The 23093-nt window shown below is 49.3% G+C and overlaps 1 protein-coding gene across 1 annotated transcript; it reads left to right on the top strand.

Annotated features, from left to right (window-relative positions):
- The first annotated feature begins 1346 nt into the window (after positions 1–1346).
- On the top strand, positions 1347–22896 carry LOC120037511 (potassium/sodium hyperpolarization-activated cyclic nucleotide-gated channel 3-like). Its single transcript, XM_038983542.1, has 9 exons — positions 1347–2499; positions 2908–3130; positions 3484–3645; positions 5920–6138; positions 6557–6703; positions 6963–7203; positions 10022–10186; positions 10849–13059; positions 22718–22896. Exons 1-9 carry the CDS (start codon positions 2231–2233, stop codon positions 22894–22896), a joined length of 3816 nt encoding a protein of 1271 aa, XP_038839470.1. The 5' UTR covers positions 1347–2230.
- The last annotated feature ends 197 nt before the right edge of the window (positions 22897–23093 follow it).

Here is a 23093-nt window from a genome sequence, read left to right on the forward strand (position 1 = left end):
GAGCAGTGTGTAGGGGGTGAGATAGTGGCGTCTTCTGCCAGACTAGCTGGAGCAGTGTGTAGGGGGTGAGATAGTAGTGTCTTCTGCCAGACTAGCTGGAGCAGTGTGTAGGTGGTGAGATAGTGGTGTCTTCTGCCAGACTAGCCGGAGCAGTGTGTAGGAGGTGAGATAGTGGTGTCTTCTGCCAGACTAGCGGGAGCAGTGTGTAGGGGGTGAGATAGTAGTGTCTTCTGCCAGACTAGCTGGAGCAGTGTGTAGGGGGTGAGATAGTGGTGTCTTCTGCCAGACTAGCTGGAGCAGTGTGTAGGGGGTGAGATAGTGGTGTCTTCTGCCAGACTAGCTGGAGCAGTGTGTAGGGGGTGAGATAGTGGTGTCTTCTGCCAGACTAGCTGGAGCAGTGTGTAGGGGGTGAGATAGTGGTGTCTTCTGCCAGACTAGCCTGAGCAGTGTGTAGGGGGTGAGATAGTGGTGTCTTCTGCCAGACTAGCTGGAGCAGTGTGTAGGGGGGTGAGATAGTGGTGTCTTCTGCCAGACTAGCTGGAGCAGTGTGTAGGGGGTGAGATAGTGGTGTCTTCTGCCAGACTAGCAGGAGCAGTGTGTAGGGGGTGAGATAGTGGTGTCTTCTGCCAGACTAGCCGGAGCAGTGTGTAGGGGGTGAGATAGTGGTGTCTTCTGCCAGACTAGCTGGAGCAGTGTGTAGGGGGTGAGATAGTGGTGTCTTCTGCCAGACTAGCCTGAGCAGTGTGTAGGGGGTGAGATAGTGGTGTCTTCTGCCAGACTAGCTGGAGCAGTGTGTAGGGGGTGAGATAGTGGTGTCTTCTGCTAGACTAGCCTGAGCAGTGTGTAGGGGGTGAGATAGTGGTGTCTTCTGCCAGACTAGCCGGAGCAGTGTGTAGGGGGTGAGATAGTGGTGTCTTCTGCCAGACTAGCTGGAGCAGTGTGTAGGGGGTGAGATAGTGGTGTCTTCTGCCAGACTAGCTGGAGCAGTGTGTAGGGGGTGAGATAGTGGTGTCTTCTGCCAGACTAGCCGGAGCAGTGTGTAGGGGGTGAGATAGTGGTGTCTTCTGCCAGACTAGCTGGAGCAGTGTGTAGGGGGTGAGATAGTGGTGTCTTCTGCCAGACTAGCTGGAGCAGTGTGTAGGGGGTGAGATAGTGGTGTCTTCTGCCAGACAAGCTGGAGCAGTGTGTAGGGGGTGAGATAGTGGTGTCTTCTGCCAGACTAGCCGGAGCAGTGTGTAGGGGGTGAGATAGTGGTGTCTTCTGCCAGACTAGCCTGAGCAGTGTGTAGGGGGTGAGATAGTGGTGTCTTCTGCCAGACTAGCCGGAGCAGTGTGTAGGGGGTGAGATAGTGGTGTCTTCTGCCAGACTAGCGGGAGCAGTGTGTAGGGGGTGAGATAGTAGTGTCTTCTGCCAGACTAGCTGGAGCAGTGTGTAGGGGGTGAGATAGTAGTGTCCTCTAGTGTGTGTGCTTACCACAGTGTGATGTGGAAGTGATGTTATTCATTTGTTCCCTTCTAACTCATACCTCTATATTCCAAGGTCAGGATGACGTCATGATCGCCCACAGCAGTTGTCCAGAGTGTTTCTCTATTAATCCTTTTATTCAATATCACGGTTATAAACCCACCGCTGGCTCTGGAACTAGACTGTCTGAGAGACGGGTGTGTGTGTGTGAGAGTTGTCATAGTTCATCTGGATCATTCCATTAATGATCCCAGAACTGGAGTCCCACAGAAAAAGAGAAAGAGAAAGAGAGGGGTGTGATATTTGGTGAAAAATATAGTACAGGGAATGAGTTGAATTGGGATATGTCATTGGTATTGATGATAGGGAACCCCTCTCTCTCCCCCTCTCCCCTCCCCTCTCTCCTCTCCCAGGTTCTACTGGGAACTGATCATGTTGTGTTTGATGATGGGGAACCGCCCTCTCTCCCCTTCTCCCCTCCTCTCCTCTCCCAGGTTCTACTGGGATCTGATCATGTTGTGTTTGATGATGGGGAACCGCCCTCTCTCCCCCTCTCCCCTCCTCTCCTCTCCCAGGTTCTACTGGGATCTGATCATGTTGTGTTTGATGATAGGAAACCTCTCTCTCTCCCCCTCTCCCCTCCTCTCCTCTCCCAGGTTCTACTGGGATCTGATCATGTTGTGTTTGATGATGGGGAACCGCCCTCTCTCCCCCTCTCCTCTCCCCTCCCCTCCCCTCCTCTCCCAGGTTCTACTGGGATCTGATCATGTTGTGTTTGATGATGGGGAACCGCCCTCTCTCCACCTCTCCCCTCCCCTCCTCTCCCAGGTTCTACTGGGATCTGATCATGTTGTGTCTGATGATGGGGAACCTGATCATCCTGCCAGTAGGAATCACCTTCTTTAAGGATGAGAACACTCCTCCCTGGATCATCTTCAACGTGGTCTCTGATACTCTCTTCCTGGTTGACCTGGTCCTCAACTTCAGGACCGGTATCGTCAAGGAGGACAGCACCGAGATACTGCTAGACCCCAAGTCAGTGTGTGTGTGTGTGTGTGTGTGTGTGTGTGTGTGTGTGTGTGTGTGTGTGTGTGTGTGTGTGTGTGTGTGTGTGTGTGTGTGTGTGTGTGTGTGTGTGTGTGTGTGTGTGTGTGTGTGTGTGTGTGAAGGTGACACAGAGCTGGAGGCAATGCTTCCCTATGTGATGTTCTTCCAGAATTGGAATAAATGGAGTTGTTTGTTATTTCTTCTGAAGTACCATAACTACTGGGGCCATAGGAATCAATGTTGGTCTATGCTATGCTAAGCTAACTGTGAGACCATATAAATATCAACTGTTGTTCTATGCAGTGCTAAGCTAACTGTGGATAGGAATAATACCAGAATGCTAAGCTAACTGTGAGACCATAGAAATGACTTTTATATTATGCTATGCTACCACAGGGCTATCCGTCAGCGCTACCTAAAGAGCTGGTTTGCGGTGGACTTTGTGTCGTCCATCCCTGTGGACTACATCTTCCTGATGGTGGACTTGGAGGCCCGGCTGGACTCAGAGGTTTACAGGACGGCCAGGGCCCTCCGCATCGTACGCTTCACCAAGATCCTCAGCCTGCTACGCCTGCTGCGCCTGTCACGACTCATACGCTACATCCACCAGTGGGAGGAGGTGAGAGGCTGGGAAGATGGGGAGAGGAGGTAGAGAAGGAGGAGAGGGAGGGAAAGAGAGACTTACTACCACTGTCACAACTCACTGGTTACATCCTCCAGAGAGAGGTTAGAGGGCAGTCAGTGGAACATGCCAGAGAGGAGGGAGAGAGGGAGGTGAGAGGAGAGAGGGAGGTGAGATGAGAGAGGCAGAGGCTGAGAGGGGGAAAGGAGAGGTCAGCGTAGTATAGGGGAAAGAGAGACCGCTAGGGGGGCAGCTGATCTATCTCTTCATTGGGGAAGAGGCAACTATCATAAAAGGTGCCCGAGCAAGACGTCAATAAACTAAAGTGATGTCACACTCTCCCCCTCCAGATCTTCCATATGACCTATGACCTGGCCAGTGCCATGGTGAGGATAGTCAACCTGATAGGCATGATGCTGCTGCTGTGCCACTGGGACGGATGTCTACAGTTCCTGGTTCCCATGCTGCAGGACTTCCCCCTGGACTGCTGGGTCTCCAAGAATAACATGGTGGTGAGGTACACTGTCTGTCTGTCTGTCTGTCTGTCTGTCTGTCTGTCTGTCTGTCTGTCTGTCTGTCTGTCTGTCTGTCTGTCTGTCTGTCTGTCTGTCTGTCTGTCTGTCTGTCTGTCTGTCTGTCTGTCTGTCTGTCTGTCTGTCTTCCAGTCTGTCTGACTCTCTTTGCCTGTCTGTCTTCCAGTCTGTCTGACTCTCTTTGCCTGTCTGTCTGTCTGTCTGTCTGTCTGTCTGTCTGTCTGTCTGTCTGTCTGTCTGTCTGTCTGTCTGTCTGTCTGTCTGTCTGTCTGTCTTTTGGGTCTCCAAGAACAACAAGGTGGTGAGTTTGTTACATGGGTACTGAGACATGGAGAGAAATGTTGACCCGCTCACAAATGGAGGGCTTGTGTGCACAGTGTGTGACATTATTGATATTGTGTTTGTGTGTGAACTGATTACGGGGTAGTGGACCGATTGTGTGTGTAGCCAGAGCGAGAGAGAGAGAGAGCGAGTGTGTGTGTAGACAGAGAGAGAGAGAGTGTGTGTGTAGACAGAGAGAGAGAGAGAGAGAGAGAGAGAGAGAGAGAGAGAGAGAGAGAGAGAGTGTGTGTAGACAGAGAGAGAGAGAGTGTGTGTGTGTAGACAGAGAGAGAGAGAGAGAGAGAGAGAGAGAGAGAGAGAGAGAGAGAGAGAGAGAGAGAGAGAGAGTGTGTGTGTGTAGACAGAGAGAGAGAGAGAGAGAGAGTGTGTGTGTAGACAGAGAGAGAGAGAGAGTGTGTGTGTAGACAGAGAGAGAGAGAGAGAGAGAGAGAGAGAGAGAGAGAGAGTGTGAGTGTATCCTCGTGTCGGATGTTGTTTGCTCTCTGTGTTAGTTTATTGGTTCATGTAGCAGCATTTCTGGTTGGAATAAAAGGGAATACCAACACAATAAAACATCTCCCAACTTAAACATCCTACAGATGGAGTAGATGGAGATATGAACACACACACACACGGCTGTGTGTTTCGCTGACTCCTGTCTCGGAAGTGTTTCCTCAGTGGTTGCCGGGTGACTGTTGCTAGGCCAGCTGATGCTGAGTGTTTTCCCCCAGAGAAAGCCATGCGCCACCCGCCGGACCATTTAACAGAACAGGATATAATTGGCCTCACACACACACACACACACACACAAGCAATCACAAACACAGTCACACACACACTCAGCCTGAGATAAATATGCTTCATTGCATGATTGGCTAACACACACTGGCTTTATAACATATTTTAGAGCCATTTTATTATTATTATTATTATTATTTTCCTCTAGCTTTTTGCCTGTTAGTAGTCTGTTTTACACAGCAGGAAGTGGAAAAGCAATAAGCAACTCTACCCAGCACTTTACAGCCACAGTTTTAGCCTAGGTTGTAGCTATTACCTTAACTAGTGTTGTACCACTCATCCCTCCCTCCCTCTCTTCCACCTTCTTCTCCCTCTCCTTCTTCCTCTCGGACTCCCTCTGTAGAATGACATGTGGGCTCTCTCTCCATCTCTCTCTCCATCCAGAATGACATGTGGGCTCTCTCTCCATCTCTCTCTCCATCCAGAATGACATGTGGGCTCTCTCTCCATCTCTCTCTCCATCCAGAATGACATGTGGGCTCTCTCTCCATCTCTCTCTCCATCCATAATGACGTGGGCTCTCTCTCCATCTCTCTCTCCATCCAGAATGACATGTGGGCTCTCTCTCTCCATCTCTCTCTCCATCCAGAATGACATGTGGGCTCTCTCTCCATCTCTCTCTCCATCCAGAATGACATGTGGGCTCTCTCTCCATCTCTCTCTCCATCTCTCTCTCCATCCAGAATGACATGTGGGCTCTCTCTCCATCTCTCTCTCCATCCAGAATGACATGTGGGCTCTCTCTCCATCTCTCTCTCCATCCAGAATGACATGTGGGCTCTCTCTCCATCTCTCTCTCCATCTCTCTCTCCATCCAGAATGACATGTGGGCTCTCTCTCCATCTCTCTCTCCATCCAGAATGACATGTGGGCTCTCTCTCCATCTCTCTCTCCATCCAGAATGACATGTGGGCTCTCTCTCCATCTCTCTCTCCATCCAGAATGACATGTGGGCTCTCTCTCCATCTCTCTCTCCATCCAGAATAACATGTGGGCTCTCTCTCCATCTCTCTCTCCATCCAGAATGACATGTGGGCTCTCTCTCCATCTCTCTCTCCATCCAGAATGACATGTGGGCTCTCTCTCCATCTCTCTCTCCATCCAGAATAACATGTGGGCTCTCTCTCCATCCAGAATGACACGTGGGGGATCCAGTACTCCTATGCCCTGTTCAAGGCGATGAGCCACATGTTGTGTATTGGCTACGGTGCCCAGGCTCCAGAGGGCATGACAGACGTGTGGCTCACCATGCTCAGTATGATCATTGGTGCCACCTGCTATGCCATGTTCATCGGCCATGCTACCGCTCTCATACAGTCCCTGGACTCCTCACGACGACAGTACCAGGAGAAAGTAAGAGATTAGGACCCTCTCTATCCCTCCCTCCCTCCATCTCTCTCTCTCCATTCCTCTGTCCCTTATTCTCTCTATCCTACCATTCATCAAATTAATTTGATGACTCCTCAAAGGCAGGAGACGGTAAAGGAACCATACTCCACTCATAAACAATCTTCCTGCTCCTCCAGTCAAGTGTGTATTATACTGTAGTGAAGCAGTATAGTGTGTGTGTGTGTGCTTGTATTAACATTGTATTAACTTTGTATTGACGTTGTATTGACGTTGTATTAATATTGTATTGACTTTGTATTGACGCTGTATCGACGTTGTATTGACGTTGTATCGACGTTGTATTGACGTTGTATTGACGTTGTATTGACGTTGTATTGACGTTGTATTGTTGTATTCCCGTTGTATTGACATTGTGTTCCAGTATAAGCAGGTGGAGCAGTACATGTCGTTCCATAAGCTCCCTGCAGATGTCCGTCAGAGGATTCATGAGTACTACGAGCATCGCTTCCAGGGCAAGATGTTTGACGAGGAGAACATACTGGGTGAACTCAGCGAACCACTAAAGGAGGTAACACACACACGCACGAGGCACGCACACACACACACGCACGAGCCATGGATACAGGCACACGCACAGTTACAAGTAACGAAAGCTAGCTATAGCGTAACTAAAAAAAACACCTGCTCAAACCAGTCGATCCAAAGTACCCCAAACACATTTTACATTAAAGAAAATTAAAACATACTGATACAATTCAGTTCTTGTACATTCTAACTCACTTCCCAACTCCTCCCCCCTCCCTCCCCTCTCTTTCTCCCCCTCTCAGGCGATAGTTAGCTTTAACTGCCGTAGCCTAGTGGCTCACATGCCGCTGTTTGCTAACGCGGACCCTAACTTTGTGACGGCAGTGCTGACCAAGCTTCGCTTCGAGGTGTTCCAGCCCAATGACTTCATCATCCGTGAGGGCACAGTGGGACGCAAGATGTACTTCATTCAACACGGACGAGTCGGCATACTCACCCGCGGAAACAGGGAGACCAAACTCAGTGACGGGTCCTACTTTGGGGGTGAGGAGAGGAGGGAGAAGGGGGAGGGAGGTGTGAGGAAAAAGGGAAGTGGAAAGGTGTGGTTGTGAGTTAGATTAATCAGTTCTTCAATTTCTTCAACAATACTTATTTTTTCCACTCTCTCACCCCTCTTCCCTTCTCCCTCTTTATCCACACCTGCCCTTCCTCCTCTCTCTCTGTCCATCTCCCTCTCTCTCTCTCTTTCACCCCTCTTCCCTTCTCCCTCTTTATCCACACCTGCCCTTCCTCCTCTCTCTCTGTCCATCTCCCTCTCTCTCTCTCTCTCACCCCTCTTCCCTTCTCCCTGTTTATCCACACCTGCCCTTCCTCCTCTCTCTCTGTCCATCTCCCTCTTCCCTTCTCCCTCTTTATCCACACCTGCCCTTCCTCCTCTCTCTCTGTCCATCTCCCTCTCTCTCTCTCTCTCTCTCTCACCCCTCTTCCCTTCTCCCTCTTTATCCACACCTGCCCTTCCTCCTCTCTCTCTGTCCATCTCCCTCTTCCCTTCTCCCTGTTTATCCACACCTGCCCTTCCTCCTCTCTCTCTGTCCATCTCCCTCTTCCCTTCTCCCTGTTTATCCACACCTGCCCTTCCTCCTCTCTCTCTGTCCATCTCCCTCTTCCCTTCTCCCTCTTTATCCACACCTGCCCTTCCTCCTCTCTCTCTGTCCATCTCCCTCTCTCTCTCTCTCTCACCCCTCTTCCCTTCTCCCTCTTTATCCACACCTGCCCTTCCTCCTCTCTCTCTGTCCATCTCCCTCTCTCTCTCTCTCTCACCCCTCTTCCCTTCTCCCTCTTTATCCACACCTGCCCTTCCTCCTCTCTCTCTGTCCATCTCCCTCTCTCTCTCTCTCTCTCACCCCTCTTCCCTTCTCCCTCTTTATCCACACCTGCCCTTCCTCCTCTCTCTCTGTCCATCTCCCTCTTCCCTTCTCCCTCTTTATCCACACCTGCCCTTCCTCCTCTCTCTCTGTCCATCTCCCTCTCTCTCTCTCTCTCTCACCCCTCTTCCCTTCTCCCTCTTTATCCACACCTGCCCTTCCTCCTCTCTCTCTGTCCATCTCCCTCTCTCTCTCTCTCTCACCCCTCTTCCCTTCTCCCTCTTTATCCACACCTGCCCTTCCTCCTCTCTCTCTGTCCATCTCCCTCTTCCCTTCTCCCTCTTTATCCACACCTGCCCTTCCTCCTCTCTCTCTGTCCATCTCCCTCTCTCTCTCTCTCTCTCACCCCTCTTCCCTTCTCCCTCTTTATCCACACCTGCCCTTCCTCCTCTCTCTCTGTCCATCTCCCTCTTCCCTTCTCCCTGTTTATCCACACCTGCCCTTCCTCCTCTCTCTCTGTCCATCTCCCTCTTCCCTTCTCCCTGTTTATCCACACCTGCCCTTCCTCCTCTCTCTCTGTCCATCTCCCTCTTCCCTTCTCCCTCTTTATCCACACCTGCCCTTCCTCCTCTCTCTCTGTCCATCTCCCTCTCTCTCTCTCTCTCACCCCTCTTCCCTTCTCCCTCTTTATCCACACCTGCCCTTCCTCCTCTCTCTCTGTCCATCTCCCTCTCTCTCTCTCTCTCACCCCTCTTCCCTTCTCCCTCTTTATCCACACCTGCCCTTCCTCCTCTCTCTCTGTCCATCTCCCTCTCTCTCTCTCTCTCTCACCCCTCTTCCCTTCTCCCTCTTTATCCACACCTGCCCTTCCTCCTCTCTCTCTGTCCATCTCCCTCTTCCCTTCTCCCTCTTTATCCACACCTGCCCTTCCTCCTCTCTCTCTGTCCATCTCCCTCTCTCTCTCTCTCTCTCACCCCTCTTCCCTTCTCCCTCTTTATCCACACCTGCCCTTCCTCCTCTCTCTCTGTCCATCTCCCTCTCTCTCTCTCTCTCACCCCTCTTCCCTTCTCCCTCTTTATCCACACCTGCCCTTCCTCCTCTCTCTCTGTCCATCTCCCTCTCTCTCTCTCTCTCACCCCTCTTCCCTTCTCCCTGTTTATCCACACCTGCCCTTCCTCCTCTCTCTCTGTCCATCTCCCTCTTCCCTTCTCCCTGTTTATCCACACCTGCCCTTCCTCCTCTCTCTCTGTCCATCTCCCTCTTCCCTTCTCCCTGTTTATCCACACCTGCCCTTCCTCCTCTCTCTCTGTCCATCTCCCTCTTCCCTTCTCCCTGTTTATCCACACCTGCCCTTCCTCCTCTCTCTCTGTCCATCTCCCTCTTCCCTTCTCCCTGTTTATCCACACCTGCCCTTCCTCCTCTCTCTCTGTCCATCTCCCTCTTCCCTTCTCCCTGTTTATCCACACCTGCCCTTCCTCCTCTCTCTCTGTCCATCTCCCTCTTCCCTTCTCCCTGTTTATCCACACCTGCCCTTCCTCCTCTCTCTCTGTCCATCTCCCTCTTCCCTTCTCCCTGTTTATCCACACCTGCCCTTCCTCCTCTCTCTCTGTCCATCTCCCTCTTCCCTTCTCCCTCTTTATCCACACCTGCCCTTCCTCCTCTCTCTCTGTCCATCTCCCTCTTCCCTTCTCCCTCTTTATCCACACCTGCCCTTCCTCCTCTCTCTCTGTCCATCTCCCTCTTCCCTTCTCCCTCTTTATCCACACCTGCCCTTCCTCCTCTCTCTCTGTCCATCTCCCTCTCTCTCTCTCTCTCTCTCTCTCACCCCTCTTCCCTTTTCCCTGTTTATCCACACCTGCCCTTTCTCCTCTCTCTCTGTCCATCTCCCTCTCTCTCTCTCTCTCACCCCTCTTCCCTTCTCCCTGTTTATCCACACCTGCCCTTCCTCCTCTCTCTCTGTCCATCTCCCTCTCTCTCTCTCTCTCACTCTCTCTCAGAGATCTGTCTGTTGACTCGGGGCCGGAGGACGGCGAGCGTCAGAGCGGATACGTACTGTCGTCTCTACTCCCTCAGTGTGGACAGCTTCAACGAGGTCCTGGAGGAACACCCCATGATGAGGCGGGCCTTCGAGACGGTGGCCGTCGACCGGTTGGACCGCATCGGTACTAAGCCTTTCCCGATTGGCTCAAGCACCTGCCAATCGGTCCATTACTTGCAATGACTCAGTTTTCAATTCAGTTTCATTTCTATAGCGCTTTGTGCAAAGATCTTGCCAGTGAATAGTATTTTTTAAATCAATTCAGAATTTATTTCTAAAGTGCTTTGTAAATGACCTTTCTGTTGCAGAAGCCCTTCAAGGCAGGTTAAAGGAGAGATAAACTATTTTCCCTTTTGTACTTTAACTATTTCCACATAATATGACATTTGAAACGTCTTTATTCTTTTGGAACTTTAGTGAGTGTAATGTTTACTGTTGATTTGTATTGTTTATTTCACTTTTGTTTATTACGTACTGTTAAAATATGTTTCCCATGCCAATAAAGCCCTTTGAATTGAATTGAATTGAGAAACTGCTAGAAAAACGTGGAGAGCTGCTAGAGCAGATACCTGGTTCTGTTTGTGATCTTTAAATCAGCCACTCAGCCCTGTCAGCCTCGTTACAACTGTGTTGTTGGATCCTCACTTTAGTTTCTACCACTTTCTTCTTGCTCTTGTTTTCCACCATTTGTGTCAGACAGGAACAGTAACCATCCGCCCAATCAGTTTGTTTCTGTTTTGATCGTTTCATTCTAATCTCTTCTCTCTTCTTTGTTCTCCTCTGCAGGTAGGAAGAACTCTATCCTGATGAGAAAGCCGTCCCAGGGGGGTTCCATGGCGGGGGGCAGCGGTTTGGGGCGTGGGGGTCAAGGAGGAGGGGGGGCGGGGCTAGCCATGGGGGGGCTGGGCTCCTGTGACAGCATGCTGGTTCAGCAGACCGTTAAACATGACAGCATGCCAGCCATGCAGGAGGCCATCGCCGCTGCAGGAAGGGGAGGGGCCACTGGAGGAAGTGGTACGGTCTCTCCTAGGCCCCACCCACTGATCTGGGCTCCACTGATCCACGCTCCGCTCCAGACGGAGGCCGCTACGACTAACGTGGCCATCGCCCTCATGCACCAGCAGCAGCAGCAACAGCAGCTTCAACATCAGCTACAGCAGCAACATGCGCTAGGGGGCGCTATATTCCTCCCCTCCATCTCTCCATCGCCCTCCGTCTCCTTCCCCCTCTCCCCCCCGCGGCCCCCTGTCCTGCAGCCCCTGCGCCCCTCTGTGAGTTCCCTCATTGGGATGATGGGGGTAGGAGGGATGGGGGGCCTGTCCCCTAGAGTGGGGTTTCCTGCCTTCCCCTCCACCTCGCCCTTCCCCATGGCCCCCCCGGGAGGTGTGATATCACCCCCTGTTGCTCAAACCCCACCCACACCGGCCTCCTCTGTCTCCACGTCGGTCCAATTAGGAAAGACCCTGCACTACAGTCTCCGCCTCCACCCGGAACACTCTTCAGTGATGGGTGGAACCCCAGGAATCCCCAAGGTAGGAGGGGCCACCACACCCCATCTGTTCTACCACGTGAATCCAACTGCAGCCACCAGTGTCATGTCAGACACTTGCAGTTCCATGGCTGGCCAGCATGCGGCCAAGGAGGCGCTATTGCGTCACGGAGGCAGCAGCAACCAGGGCCTGCCTGCACTCGGGAGGCTCACCCAGGAGGCCAGGCTCCTCTCCGCCTCGCAGCCCACCCTGCCTCATCGATCCTGGGCAAGCATGCAGCCTCACCCCCCTCTCCAGCGGAAGACCTCTGGAGGTAACCTGCTGCCAGCCTCGTTCCTGGCTGGGACGCAGCTAGCCAGGGGTGGCAGTGTGGGGGTGTTGACTACTCCCCTACCAGTACAAGTCCCAGCACAACGGTTACAGATGCCCCCCTTCAATGCACAGATACAAGCACAGAACCTGGGCTCTATACAGCCCCTCCCTGATCCTGCCTCTACACACTGCCCTGCACACACACACACAGCCACACACACACATCCCGTCGCTGTACCTGCAGCCACACCCACATCAGCTTCTCCCCTGGCCTCCTACACTTCCTCCCGCAAACAAACCCCTCTCTCCTCTGCCACCCCCTCCCCTGCTCCCACTCCTTTCTCCCTCATCCCAGCCCTGCCACTGACCCCTCGCCCCAAACCCACCCCTACACCCCCATCTCGCTCCTCCTCTCCTCCCCCCTGCTCCATCCCTCCCTCTTTCGGAACTACTCCACTCTCCTTAACTTCTCGCTCCAAACCCATCCCTACACCTCCCCCGTGCTCTTCTTCCCCCTCTCCCTCCTCCACTCCCCCTCCCTCCTCTGTAACCACCTCTTTCCCCCTCACCTCAACCCCTCGGTCCAAACCCATCCCTACACCTCCCCCGTGCTCTTCTTCCCCCTCTCCTTCCTCCACTCTCCCTCCCTCCTCTGTCAGTGCCCCTCTCTCACTTCCACAAACCCATGGGCGCAAGTCCTCTCTCGCATCCCCCTCTCCCCCCTCCTCTTCCCCACCTTCCTCTCCCACTCTTCTTCAGAGCCCCCTAATAAAGCCCTCCCCTACACCCCCCTCCCCTTACCCTCTATCTGGGCTCACCCCTAACCCCTCTAAAGCATTTTCCCCTATCCAGACTCGTACCCCTACCCCTACCCTCTCTCAACTCTCCAATCGTCCCTCTACTCCTATTTCTACTCCTGTTCCCACTCAGAGCCAAACCCTGACTGCAACCCCCACCCCAGCCTCCACCCCCACCCCAGCCTCCACTCCCACCCCAGCCTCCACTCCCACCCCAGCCTCCATCCCCACCCCAGCCTCCACTCCCACCCCAGCCTCCACTCCCACCCCAGCCTCCACCCCCACCCCAGCCTCCACTCCCACCCCAGCCTCCACCCCCACCCCAGCCTCCACTCCCACCCCAGCCTCCACTCCCACCCTAGCTCCAACCTCAACCTTGATTCCCACCCCTTCTTCCAGTAAAGCTCCCACTCCTATCTCTATCCCTTCACCTGCCCTTATGCAAAGCCAAACTCTAACCCCAACACCTACCAGTTCTAAAACTCAGGCCCCAACCTCAACTCCAACCCCCAAACCTCCCCCTACCCATACTGCCAAACATACCCCACATATAGCCCCTGTTCAAACCTCCACCCAAACCCCAACACCCACATCTAAGCATTCTCTTACTTCTGTACCCATCGCCTCCGATGCTGCAATTCAAGCCCCAACAAAAGGCTCAGCCCACACCCCAAAACAGACCCCAGCAGCCCAAACCGTAGTCCAAACCCCTGCCCCAAAACCCACTTCTAAATGTTCTGTTACCCCCACAATCCCACCTGTACCTATCCATACCCCAAAACACTCCTCCACCCCCAAACCTGCATCAACCCATACCCCAAAACAGAGCCAACCTTTAGGTCCTGTCCCCACACCTACCTGTACCCCTTACACCAGTCATGCTCCAAAGCTGACCACAGCCGTAACACCTGTCCAAACCTCCACTACCACCCTTCCACACACTCAGTTGGTCCCAGGCCCAGCCACCTCCCTCCCTCAAAGCTCTTTCCCCCCAGCCACCTCTGCCCCCTCCGCCTCCCCCAAGGGGGGCAAAAAGGACCCTTAGCTGCCTCAGACAGGGAAAGACTAATAGGGACTGAGAGAAAAACTGCCTGCCAACATGTGATGGTCCTGGAGGAAATGATCTGATTGGAGGATGGACTTTTCGGGCCAGATATACTGTGTAGGTTGTGTCACAAAACACCCCATGCCCCAATTAAAGTAGCACACTGTAGGGAATAGGGTACTGCAGATTTGAGTTCAACAAACTATCCTCCAAACAGTCCATGACTTGCGACTAGGTTTTAACTGTTGTTGCCAACATCTCATGCTAAAATTCTAGATTCAAACCGAGTTCGGCAGACTCTGTATATCTATGGCTCTGGTGACTAGGGCAGGCTAGAGTAGAATCACAGTTTTTATTTGAAGTCCAAACATATAGCTACATATCTGTGTCAGTGATTGTTGGAGCAAGCAAGAGAGATGAAGTGGAAAGATAATGGCAGCACACAGTGGGAGGGACGATACAGCTGTCAGAAAAGACCAGGATGATGACGACAAAGATAGCAATGGGTTCGTTGCATCTTGCTGCTGATTGGAGGAGGGTTAGTTGGTCAATTCTAAGGCGACCAATAAGATAGGCACTTCCTGATTTCCAGCTCCACCTCCCTTTTGCCTCTCGCTCTTCACCAAAGTGTAATATTTTGTCATTATATGATTAATCATAGTATGAGATTACTAATCACTGTAAAGTTAATCATCATATTGATCAGTAACTATAGGAGCGATTGATCCACTTGTAGTTTTGTTGTCTAAGTTGTGTGGTGTTTAGCTTCGGTCCAATATGTTCACACAACTTCTGGAACTGAATTGTGTTTTTTGGTGCAACACTTAATACTGCTCCCTCGTAAACTGTGGATGTGGGTTTATTTGTTCCGCCTAGCTTCCTGTAAATGCATGCCTCTCTCTCTATTCCCTCCTTTCTCCTCGTTCCTCACCTCCTCTGGCTCCTGTCTGCTTTCATCCTGTCTTTCATCTCCGTCTGTCTGATCCTCATTTCATCTTTCACAGAGCTTTTGTAGTTAACTACTGTTCCAGAGACATTCACAGATGCTCTCTACCTCTCTCCATCTCTGACTTTTCCCTCTCTCTACTGTATCTCTCCATCTCTCTCTATCATTCCCTCCATCCATCCATCCCTCCCTCCCCCTCCTTTCTTCCCTCCCTTGTCCTGGTGTCATGTCTAGTGCTGTTTGATGTTTTCTGTGGGTAGCAACAGAGCATTCCTCTTTCAACCCTTGATACCATGTTGCCTAGATTATATTTAAGGACCAAATGTTTTATTTGTGATTACAGCTTTAGCTTTTGAGCAAAATCAATGAAATGATAGTTGTTGATGATGATGTTATTGATGATGATGAGGATAACCATGATGATGTTATTGATGATGATGATGATGATGATGATGTTATTGATGATGATGATGTTATTGATGATGATGTTATTGATTATGATGAGGATGACCATGATGATGGTGACAGTAAGAATGTTTTTGATGATAGCTAGAATAAAGCACATTTAGAAAGTCCGTTTGTCTTTGGTGTCATTGAGAAAAGAGAGAGAGAGTGTGTGTGTGTATGTGTGCTTGTGCGCGTGTGTGTATATGTGTGTTTGTGTGTCCTGCCCGGTAATCCTGAACACCTCCAGAGGTGAAGCAGACTCATATCCAAGGTGACGCCTGTGGATGGGAACGCTGGGATCACTGTTGCTCTCGACTCTTAACTAAATCAATATCCTCCTGCACAGGGAAGGATTATACCATGTCTAATACACAGCCTGACCCTCCTGACTTTCTCTCTCCCTCACTCTCTCTATGGGGGTGCCACAGGGTTCAATTCTTGGACCGACTCTCTTCTCTGTATACATCAATGATGTCGCTCTTGCTGCTGGTGAGTCTCTGATCCACCTCTACGCAGACGACACCATTCGGTATACTTCTGGCCCTTCTTTGGACACTGTGTTAACTACCCTCCAGGCGAGCTTCAATGCCATACAACTCTCCTTCCGTGGCCTCCAATTGCTCTTAAATACAAGTAAAGCTAAATGCATGCTCTTCAACCGATCGCTGCCTGCACCTGCCCGCCTGTCCAACATCACTACTCTGGAAGGCTCTGACTTAGAATATGTGGACAACTACAAATACCTAGGTGTCTGGTTAGACTGTAAACTCTCCTTCCAGACTCACATCAAACATCTCCAATCCAAAGTTAAATCTAGAATTGGCTTCCTATTCCGCAACAAAGCATCCTTCACTCATGCTGCCAAACATACCCTTGTAAAACTGACCATCCTACCAATCCTCGACTTCGGTGATGTCATTTAAAAAATAGCCTCCAATACCCTACTCAATAAATTGGATGCAGTCTATCACAGTGCCATCCGTTTTGTCACCAAAGCCCCATATACTACCCACCACTGCGACCTGTACACTCTTGTTGGCTGGCCCTCGCTTCATACTCGTCGCCAAACCCACTGGCTCCAGGTCATCTACAAGACCCTGCTAGGTAAAGTCCCCCCTTATCTCAGCTCGCTGGTCACCATAGCAGCACCCACCTGTAGCACGCGCTCCAGCAGGTATATCTCTCTGGTCACCCCCAAAACCAACTCTTCCTTTGGCCGCCTCTCCTTCCAGTTCTCTGCTGCCAATGACTGGAACGAACTACAAAAATCTCTGAAACTGGAAACACTTATCTCCCCCACTAGCTTTAAGCACCAGCTGTCAGAGCAGCTCATAGATTACTACACCTGTACATAGCCCATCTATAATTTAGCCCAAACAACTACCTCTTTCCCTACTGTATTTATTTATTTATTTTGTTCCTTTGCACCCCATTATGTCTCTCTACTTTGCACATTCTTCCACTGCAAATCAACCATTCCAGTGTTTTACTTGCTATATTGTATTTACTTCGCTACTGTATTTATTTATTTATTTTGTTCCTTTGCACCCCATTATGTCTATCTCTACTTTGCACATTCTTCCACTGCAAATCAACCATTCCAGTGTTTTACTTGCTATATTGTATTTACTTCGCCACCATGGCCTTTTTTTTGCCTTCACCTCCCTTATCTCACCTCACTTGCTCACATTGTATATAGACTTATTCTTCTACTGTATTATTGACTGTATGTTTGTTTTACTCCATGTATAACTCTGTGTTGTTGTATGTGTCGAACTGCTTTGCTTTATCTTGGCCAGGTCGCAGTTGTAAATGAGAACGTGTTCTCAACTTGCCTACCTGGTTAAATAAAGGTGAAATAAATAAATAAAAAATAAAAATCTAATCTGTGTTCAAGGGGGTTCAAGAGTCTCATTTCCACACTATGTTGTGTTTGGCGGTGATTGATTTATTTTTCACCTTTGGAGGATTGTGAGGCATTAGAATGTTGGATTTACACTCAGAGTGATTTGCATTAAGGCCTGAAATTAAATATTGTACTGAAGGGAACAATCATGATCTTTGGAGATATGCATGATTGTTAGAGGGATGTATAGAGACTTACTGTGTACATTCTACTCTATTCTAAAGGGACTCTGAGGCTGTTCTCAGACATTTACTTAGCAGACAACAAATACTATATACAGAATAGAAAAAAACTTGGTTCATACCTTTGGATTTAAATCTAGAGATTAAAGATCTATATACTTTAAACCTATAACAAGAGACTGTATAGCTATACTCTTGTGAGAGATGTAGGTCTACCCTTCAGACACATTAAGCAGTGAACGCTTGTAAGTACCAAGCTGTCATCTACACATTGACCACTAGATGGGGCTCAGCACCTAAACCAGACTCCTGTCTGCATTCCAGGAAAAGGTAGCAGCTTAGGATAGCCACATAGTTAATGTTACACCTTGTATTACCTTCACCATGGTGAGGTCTGACAGACCCTTAAATTGAGATGAGATAAGAGAGCTGTGAAGAGATGTTGTATATTTGGAGAGATGTGGAGACATGTTGTATATGTGATGAGATGTGAAGAGATGTTGTATATGTGGAGAGATGTGAAGAGATGTTGTATATGTGACGAGATGTGAAGAGATGTTGTATATGTGACGAGATGTGAAGAGATGTTGTATATGTGGAGAGATGTTGTATATGTGGAGAGATGTTGTATATGTGGAGAGATGTTGTATATGTGGAGAGATGTGAAGAGATGTTGTATATGTGGAAAGATGTGAAGAGATGTTGTATATGTGGAGAGATGTTGTATATGTGGAAAGATGTGAAGAGATGTTGTATATGTGGAGAGATGTGAAGAGATGTTGTATATGTGGAGAGATGTTGTATATTTGGAGAGATGTATATTTGGAGAGATGTAGTATATGTGGAGAGATGTATATTTGGAGAGATGTTGTATATGTGGAGAGATGTTATATATTTGGAGAGATGTATATGTGGAGAGATGTGAAGACTACAAAAAAAAAAAAAAAAAAAAAGTATGAATGTATGTACTTGTAAGTCGCTCTGGATAAGAGCGTCTGCTAAATGACTTAAATGTAAATGTAAATGTATATGTGGAGAGATGTTGTATATGTGGAGATATGTGAAGAGGTGTTGTATATGTGGAGAGATGTGAAGAGATGTTGTATATGTGGTGAGATGTGAAGAGATGTTGTACAGTGGGGAGAACAAGTATTTGATACACTGCCGATTTTGCAGGTTTTCCTACTTACAAAGCATGTAGAGGTCTGTCATTTTTATCATAGGTACACTTCAACTGTGAGAGACGGAATCTAAAACAAAAATCCAGAAAATCACATTGTATGATTTTTAAGTAATTAATTTGCATTTTATTGCATGACATAAGTATTTGATACATCAGAAAAGCAGAAATTAATATTTGGTACAGAAACCTTTGTTTGCAATTACAGAGATCACACGTTTCCTGTAGTTCTTGACCAGGTTTGCACACACTGCAGCAGGGATTTTGGCCCACTCCTCCATACAGACCTTCTCCAGGTCCTTCAGGTTTCGGGGCTGTCGCTGGGCAATACGGACTTTCAGCTCCCTCCAAAGATTTTCTATTGGGTTCAGGTCTGGAGACTGGCTAGGCCACTCCAGGACCTTGAGATGCTTCTTACGGAGCCACTCCTTAGTTGCCCTGGCTGTGTGTTTCGGGTCGTTGTCATGCTGGAAGACCCAGTCACGACCCATCTTCAATGCTCTTACTGAGGGAAGGAGGTTGTTGGCCAAGATCTCGCGATACATGGCCCCATCCATCCTCCCGTCAATACGGTGCAGTCGTCCTGTCCCCTTTGCAGAAAAGCATCCCCAAAGAATGATGTTTCCACCTCCATGCTTCACGGTTGGGATGGTGTTCTTGGGGTTGTACTCATCCTTCTTCTTCCTCCAAACACGGCGAGTGGAGTTTAGACCAAAAAGCTCTATTTTTGTCTCATCAGACCACATGACCTTCTCCCATTCCTCCTCTGGATCATCCAGATGGTCATTGGCAAACTTCAGACGGGCCTGGACATGCGCTGGCTTGAGCAGGGGGACCTTGCGTGCGCTGCAGGACTTTAATCCATGACGGCGTAGCGTGTTACTAATGGTTTTCTTTGAGACTGTGGTCCCAGCTCTCTTCAGGTCATTGACCAGGTCCTGCCGTGTAGTTATGGGCTGATCCCTCACCTTCCTCATGATCATTGATGCCCCACGAGGTGAGATCTTCCATGGAGCCCCAGACCGAGGGTGATTGACCGTCATCTTGAACTTCTTCCATTTTTTAATTTTTTTTTTTTTTTTTTTTTTTTTTATCCCCTTTTCTCCCCAATTTTCGTGGTATCCAATCGCTAGTAATTACTATCTTGTCTCATCGCTACAACTCCCGTACGGGCTCGGGAGAGACGAAGGTCGAAAGCCATGCGTCCTCCGAAGCACAACCCAACCAAGCCGCACTGCTTCTTAACACAGCGCGCCTCCAACCCGGAAGCCAGCCGCACCAATGTGTCGGAGGAAACACCGTGCACCTGGCTGCCTTGGTTAGCGCGCACTGCCCCCGGCCCGCCACAGGAGGCGCTGGTGCGCGATGAGACAAGGATATCCCTACCAGCCAAACCCTCCCTAACCCGGACGACGCTAAGCCAATTGTGCGTCGCCCCACGGACCTCCCGGTCGCGGCCGGCTGCGACAGAGCCTGGGCGCGAACCCAGAGACTCTGGTGGCGCAGCTAGCACTGACTTCTTCCATTTTCTAATAATTGCGCCAACAGTTGTTGCCTTCTCACCAAGCTGCTTGCCTATTGTCCTGTAGCCCATTCCAGCCTTGTGCAGGTCTACAATTTTATCCCTGATGTCCTTACATAGCTCTCTTGTCTTGGCCATTGTGGAGAGGTTGGAGTCTGTTTGATTGAGTGTGTGGACAGGTGTCTTTTATACAGGTAACGAGTTCAAACAGGTGCAGTTAATACAGGTAATGAGTGGAGAACAGGAGGGCTTCTTAAAGAAAAACTAACAGGCCTGTGAGAGCCGGAATTCTTACTGGTTGGTAGGTAATCAAATACTTATGTCATGCAATAAAATGCAAATTAATTACTTAAAAATCATACAATGTGATTTTCTGGATTTTTGTCCGTCTCTCACAGTTGAAGTGTACCTATGATAAAAATGACAGACCTCTACATGCTTTGTAAGTAGGAAAACCTGCAAAATCGGCAGTGTATCAAATACTTGTTCTCCCCACTGTATATGTGGAAAGATGTGGAGAGATGTTGTATATGTGGAGAGATGTTGTATATGTGGAGAGATGTGAAGAGATATTGTTTTTGTGGAGAGATGTTGTATATGTGGGAGAGATGTGGAGAGATGTTGTATATGTGGAGAGATGTATATTTTGAGAGATGTGGAGAGATGTTGTATATTTGGAGAGATGTGTAGAGATGTGTAGAGATGTTGTATATGTGGAGACATGTTGTATATTTTGGAGAGATGTGGAGAGATGTTGTATATTTTGAGAGATTTATATCTTAAGATATTTGGATAGATGTATATTTTGAGAGATGTGAAGAGATGTTGTATATGTGGAGAGATGTGAAGAGATGTTGTATATGTGGAAAGATGTGGAGTGTGTAGCAGCATGTAAGAGGTTAACAGCAGTGTCAGACCACAGGATTAGTAGAGAATAAATAGGACTGTAATTGCTGCCTGTCACTCTGGCTCTGAACTAGAGGACCTGCGGGGAAGTCCTATTCTGGGGCCTCGGCACTGGAATCACAGAAATGTCTTAGATCACCTAAGGCTTGCAGGACATGGACAGAAAGAGAAATGGATTGCAATTATTTAGTCAGTATAAATTTCAGTGTGTTAAGGATTGTGTGTGTATTTGCAGTGTGTGTGTGTCTCCCTGCAGAGAGTGAGGTGACAGTGGAAACTCTGATCCTCCATCATGTAACAGGTTATTAAGTCTATAAGGGTAGGCTTGGATTCAGCACACCCAGGTGGGTCACACACTCCTCTTGACTACTGGACCAACTGTGTGAGGGTGTGCATTAGTTCCACTACTGTCAGTGCATTTGAACTGCAAGGAAATCCTTAATTTGATTCTTTGCTCAATGAAATTGAATTCAGTGAGATTTTGGGGGAAAATAAAACAATATTTTAACTTTGTAGGTGAACAACAAGGTTACCCACTGTGCACAGACGTCAGTTCAACTTCTAATATTGATTTACATTTGGTTGAGTTGTCAACTAACGTGAATTCAATGTGAAATCAACAAAGAAAATGCACCATGTCATTGGATTTAGGTTATAAACTGGATGAAAAAATAGAAAATGCCTTTACGTTGATGATTTTTTGTTAAGCCAATTAGTTTTCCACGTTGAAATGACGTGGAAACAACGTTTCAACCAGTTTTTGCCCATTGGGTAGTGTGAATTGCAGTAACACACACGTCACACACACCACACACAACAGCAGCCAGATAGGTAGCCAGACCGCAGATTGAGCACAGATTTAAGGTTAGGGGGCGGCAAGGGGAAGGTGGGCTGGGTGGGCTGGGTGGGTAAACCACAAGATGTTATATTTAGACTTCCCATCACTTCAAAATCTACCATCTCTCTCCTCTCTCACACACACACACAGGGGAGGTGTTTGAGAGAAGGGGGGGGGGGGGGGTGTATGCAGGAGCAAAGAGCACAAGATGCAAAACTTAGAAAGGATAAGGTGATTCCTTCTGCTGTGTAGTTACCACTTCAAACAGGAAGCTGATGTGTGTGTAGTCTGTTACGAGGGGAGGGGTGTGTTCGCCGTGCGTGTGACTCTAACCTCATTCTCTCTCTAGTGTGTCTCAAGATTCTTGCATCAGCCCTGTGTTGTCATACACACCAGTCTCTCTCTGCACTGGAAACAGTGAATCACTTACAGTAGAAAATGTCCTCTTTACCAAAAATTGGATTTTGAATTGCCTTCAGTATATCACAAGATCACAAGCACACACACACACACACACACACAGTGAGATATTATTCTTACATGAAAGTCCCCCAGCTGTTTCAATAGAATGTAGCCTGTACTGCTTCTAGTCTTCTCAGAATTTGGGGTGAAGTCTCTAAGAGTTATTATAAGGAGATTGTAGTTATTTTAACACTCAGCAAGCCACCATGAGACTGCTGCTTTGTCATAGCTGTCGGTAGGGGCAGGGGATATGGCAGGGGATGTGACTTGTGACTGAGGCTGAGTAGTAGCCTACATATCTACTGTATGTGCACCTGCTGGTTTCTCTGTCTCTATGGTCACCTCTTGTCTTGGTCGCCATGGCTTCATTTGCAAATGAATGGCTTAAGGCGCGCACAGAGAGAGATGGAGAGAGACGGGAGAGAGAGAGAGGGAGAGAGGGAGAGATGTACAGTAACAGCCAGACAGAGGCAGATAAACAGCATGAGCACCATAAATAGCGCGTTTAAATAAGGCGATCTATTTCAAGTGGAAATGTCCGCTGCAGCTGGCACACGCATATGCCCTCAAACGATTATCTCCCTCTCTATGCCCACCTATTAGCCCCGCTGTGATCCCTCAGACCTTCGACCTGCCCCGCGAGTCTCTATAACAACATGCCCACCTCGGCCCTCCTTCCCTCCCACCTCGCTACGACAGACACTGCCGCTGGCCTATCGCACAGTGGCCGACCCCCTGTGCCCTGCCCACCCCAGCGGTCCCTCTCCAGCCCCGCCAGAGCCAATCCGCGGCGGGGTGTAAAGTAGGGCAAGCCGCTTCCTGGTTCAAGGAGGAGCTGCCTGGAGTTGGAATGGGCCAGCGGAGTCAGAGAGGGGGGAGAACAGCCCAGCGAGCCCGCGGTCTGCAAAGAGAGAGCCAAGGCAGGGGGGTATAAACGCCGGCAGAGAGACAAGAAGAGGCGGATATTACAGAGAACTCCCGGGCGATACGTGGTTCGT

Source organism: Salvelinus namaycush, unplaced genomic scaffold (assembly GCF_016432855.1).
Source record: "Salvelinus namaycush isolate Seneca unplaced genomic scaffold, SaNama_1.0 Scaffold174, whole genome shotgun sequence".
NCBI classification, from domain to species: domain Eukaryota; kingdom Metazoa; phylum Chordata; class Actinopteri; order Salmoniformes; family Salmonidae; genus Salvelinus; species Salvelinus namaycush.

Excerpts from the sequence above, each read along its gene's own strand:
- LOC120037511 (XM_038983542.1), top strand. The coding sequence starts at position 2,231 with ATGTTGTGTTTGATGATGGGGAACCGCCCTCTCTCCACCTCTCCCCTC. Across the intron at positions 6,139-6,556 it reads GACGACAGTACCAGGAGAAA|TATAAGCAGGTGGAGCAGTA; the intron begins GTAAGAGATTAG and ends ATTGTGTTCCAG. Across the intron at positions 10,187-10,848 it reads CGACCGGTTGGACCGCATCG|GTAGGAAGAACTCTATCCTG; the intron begins GTACTAAGCCTT and ends TCTCCTCTGCAG.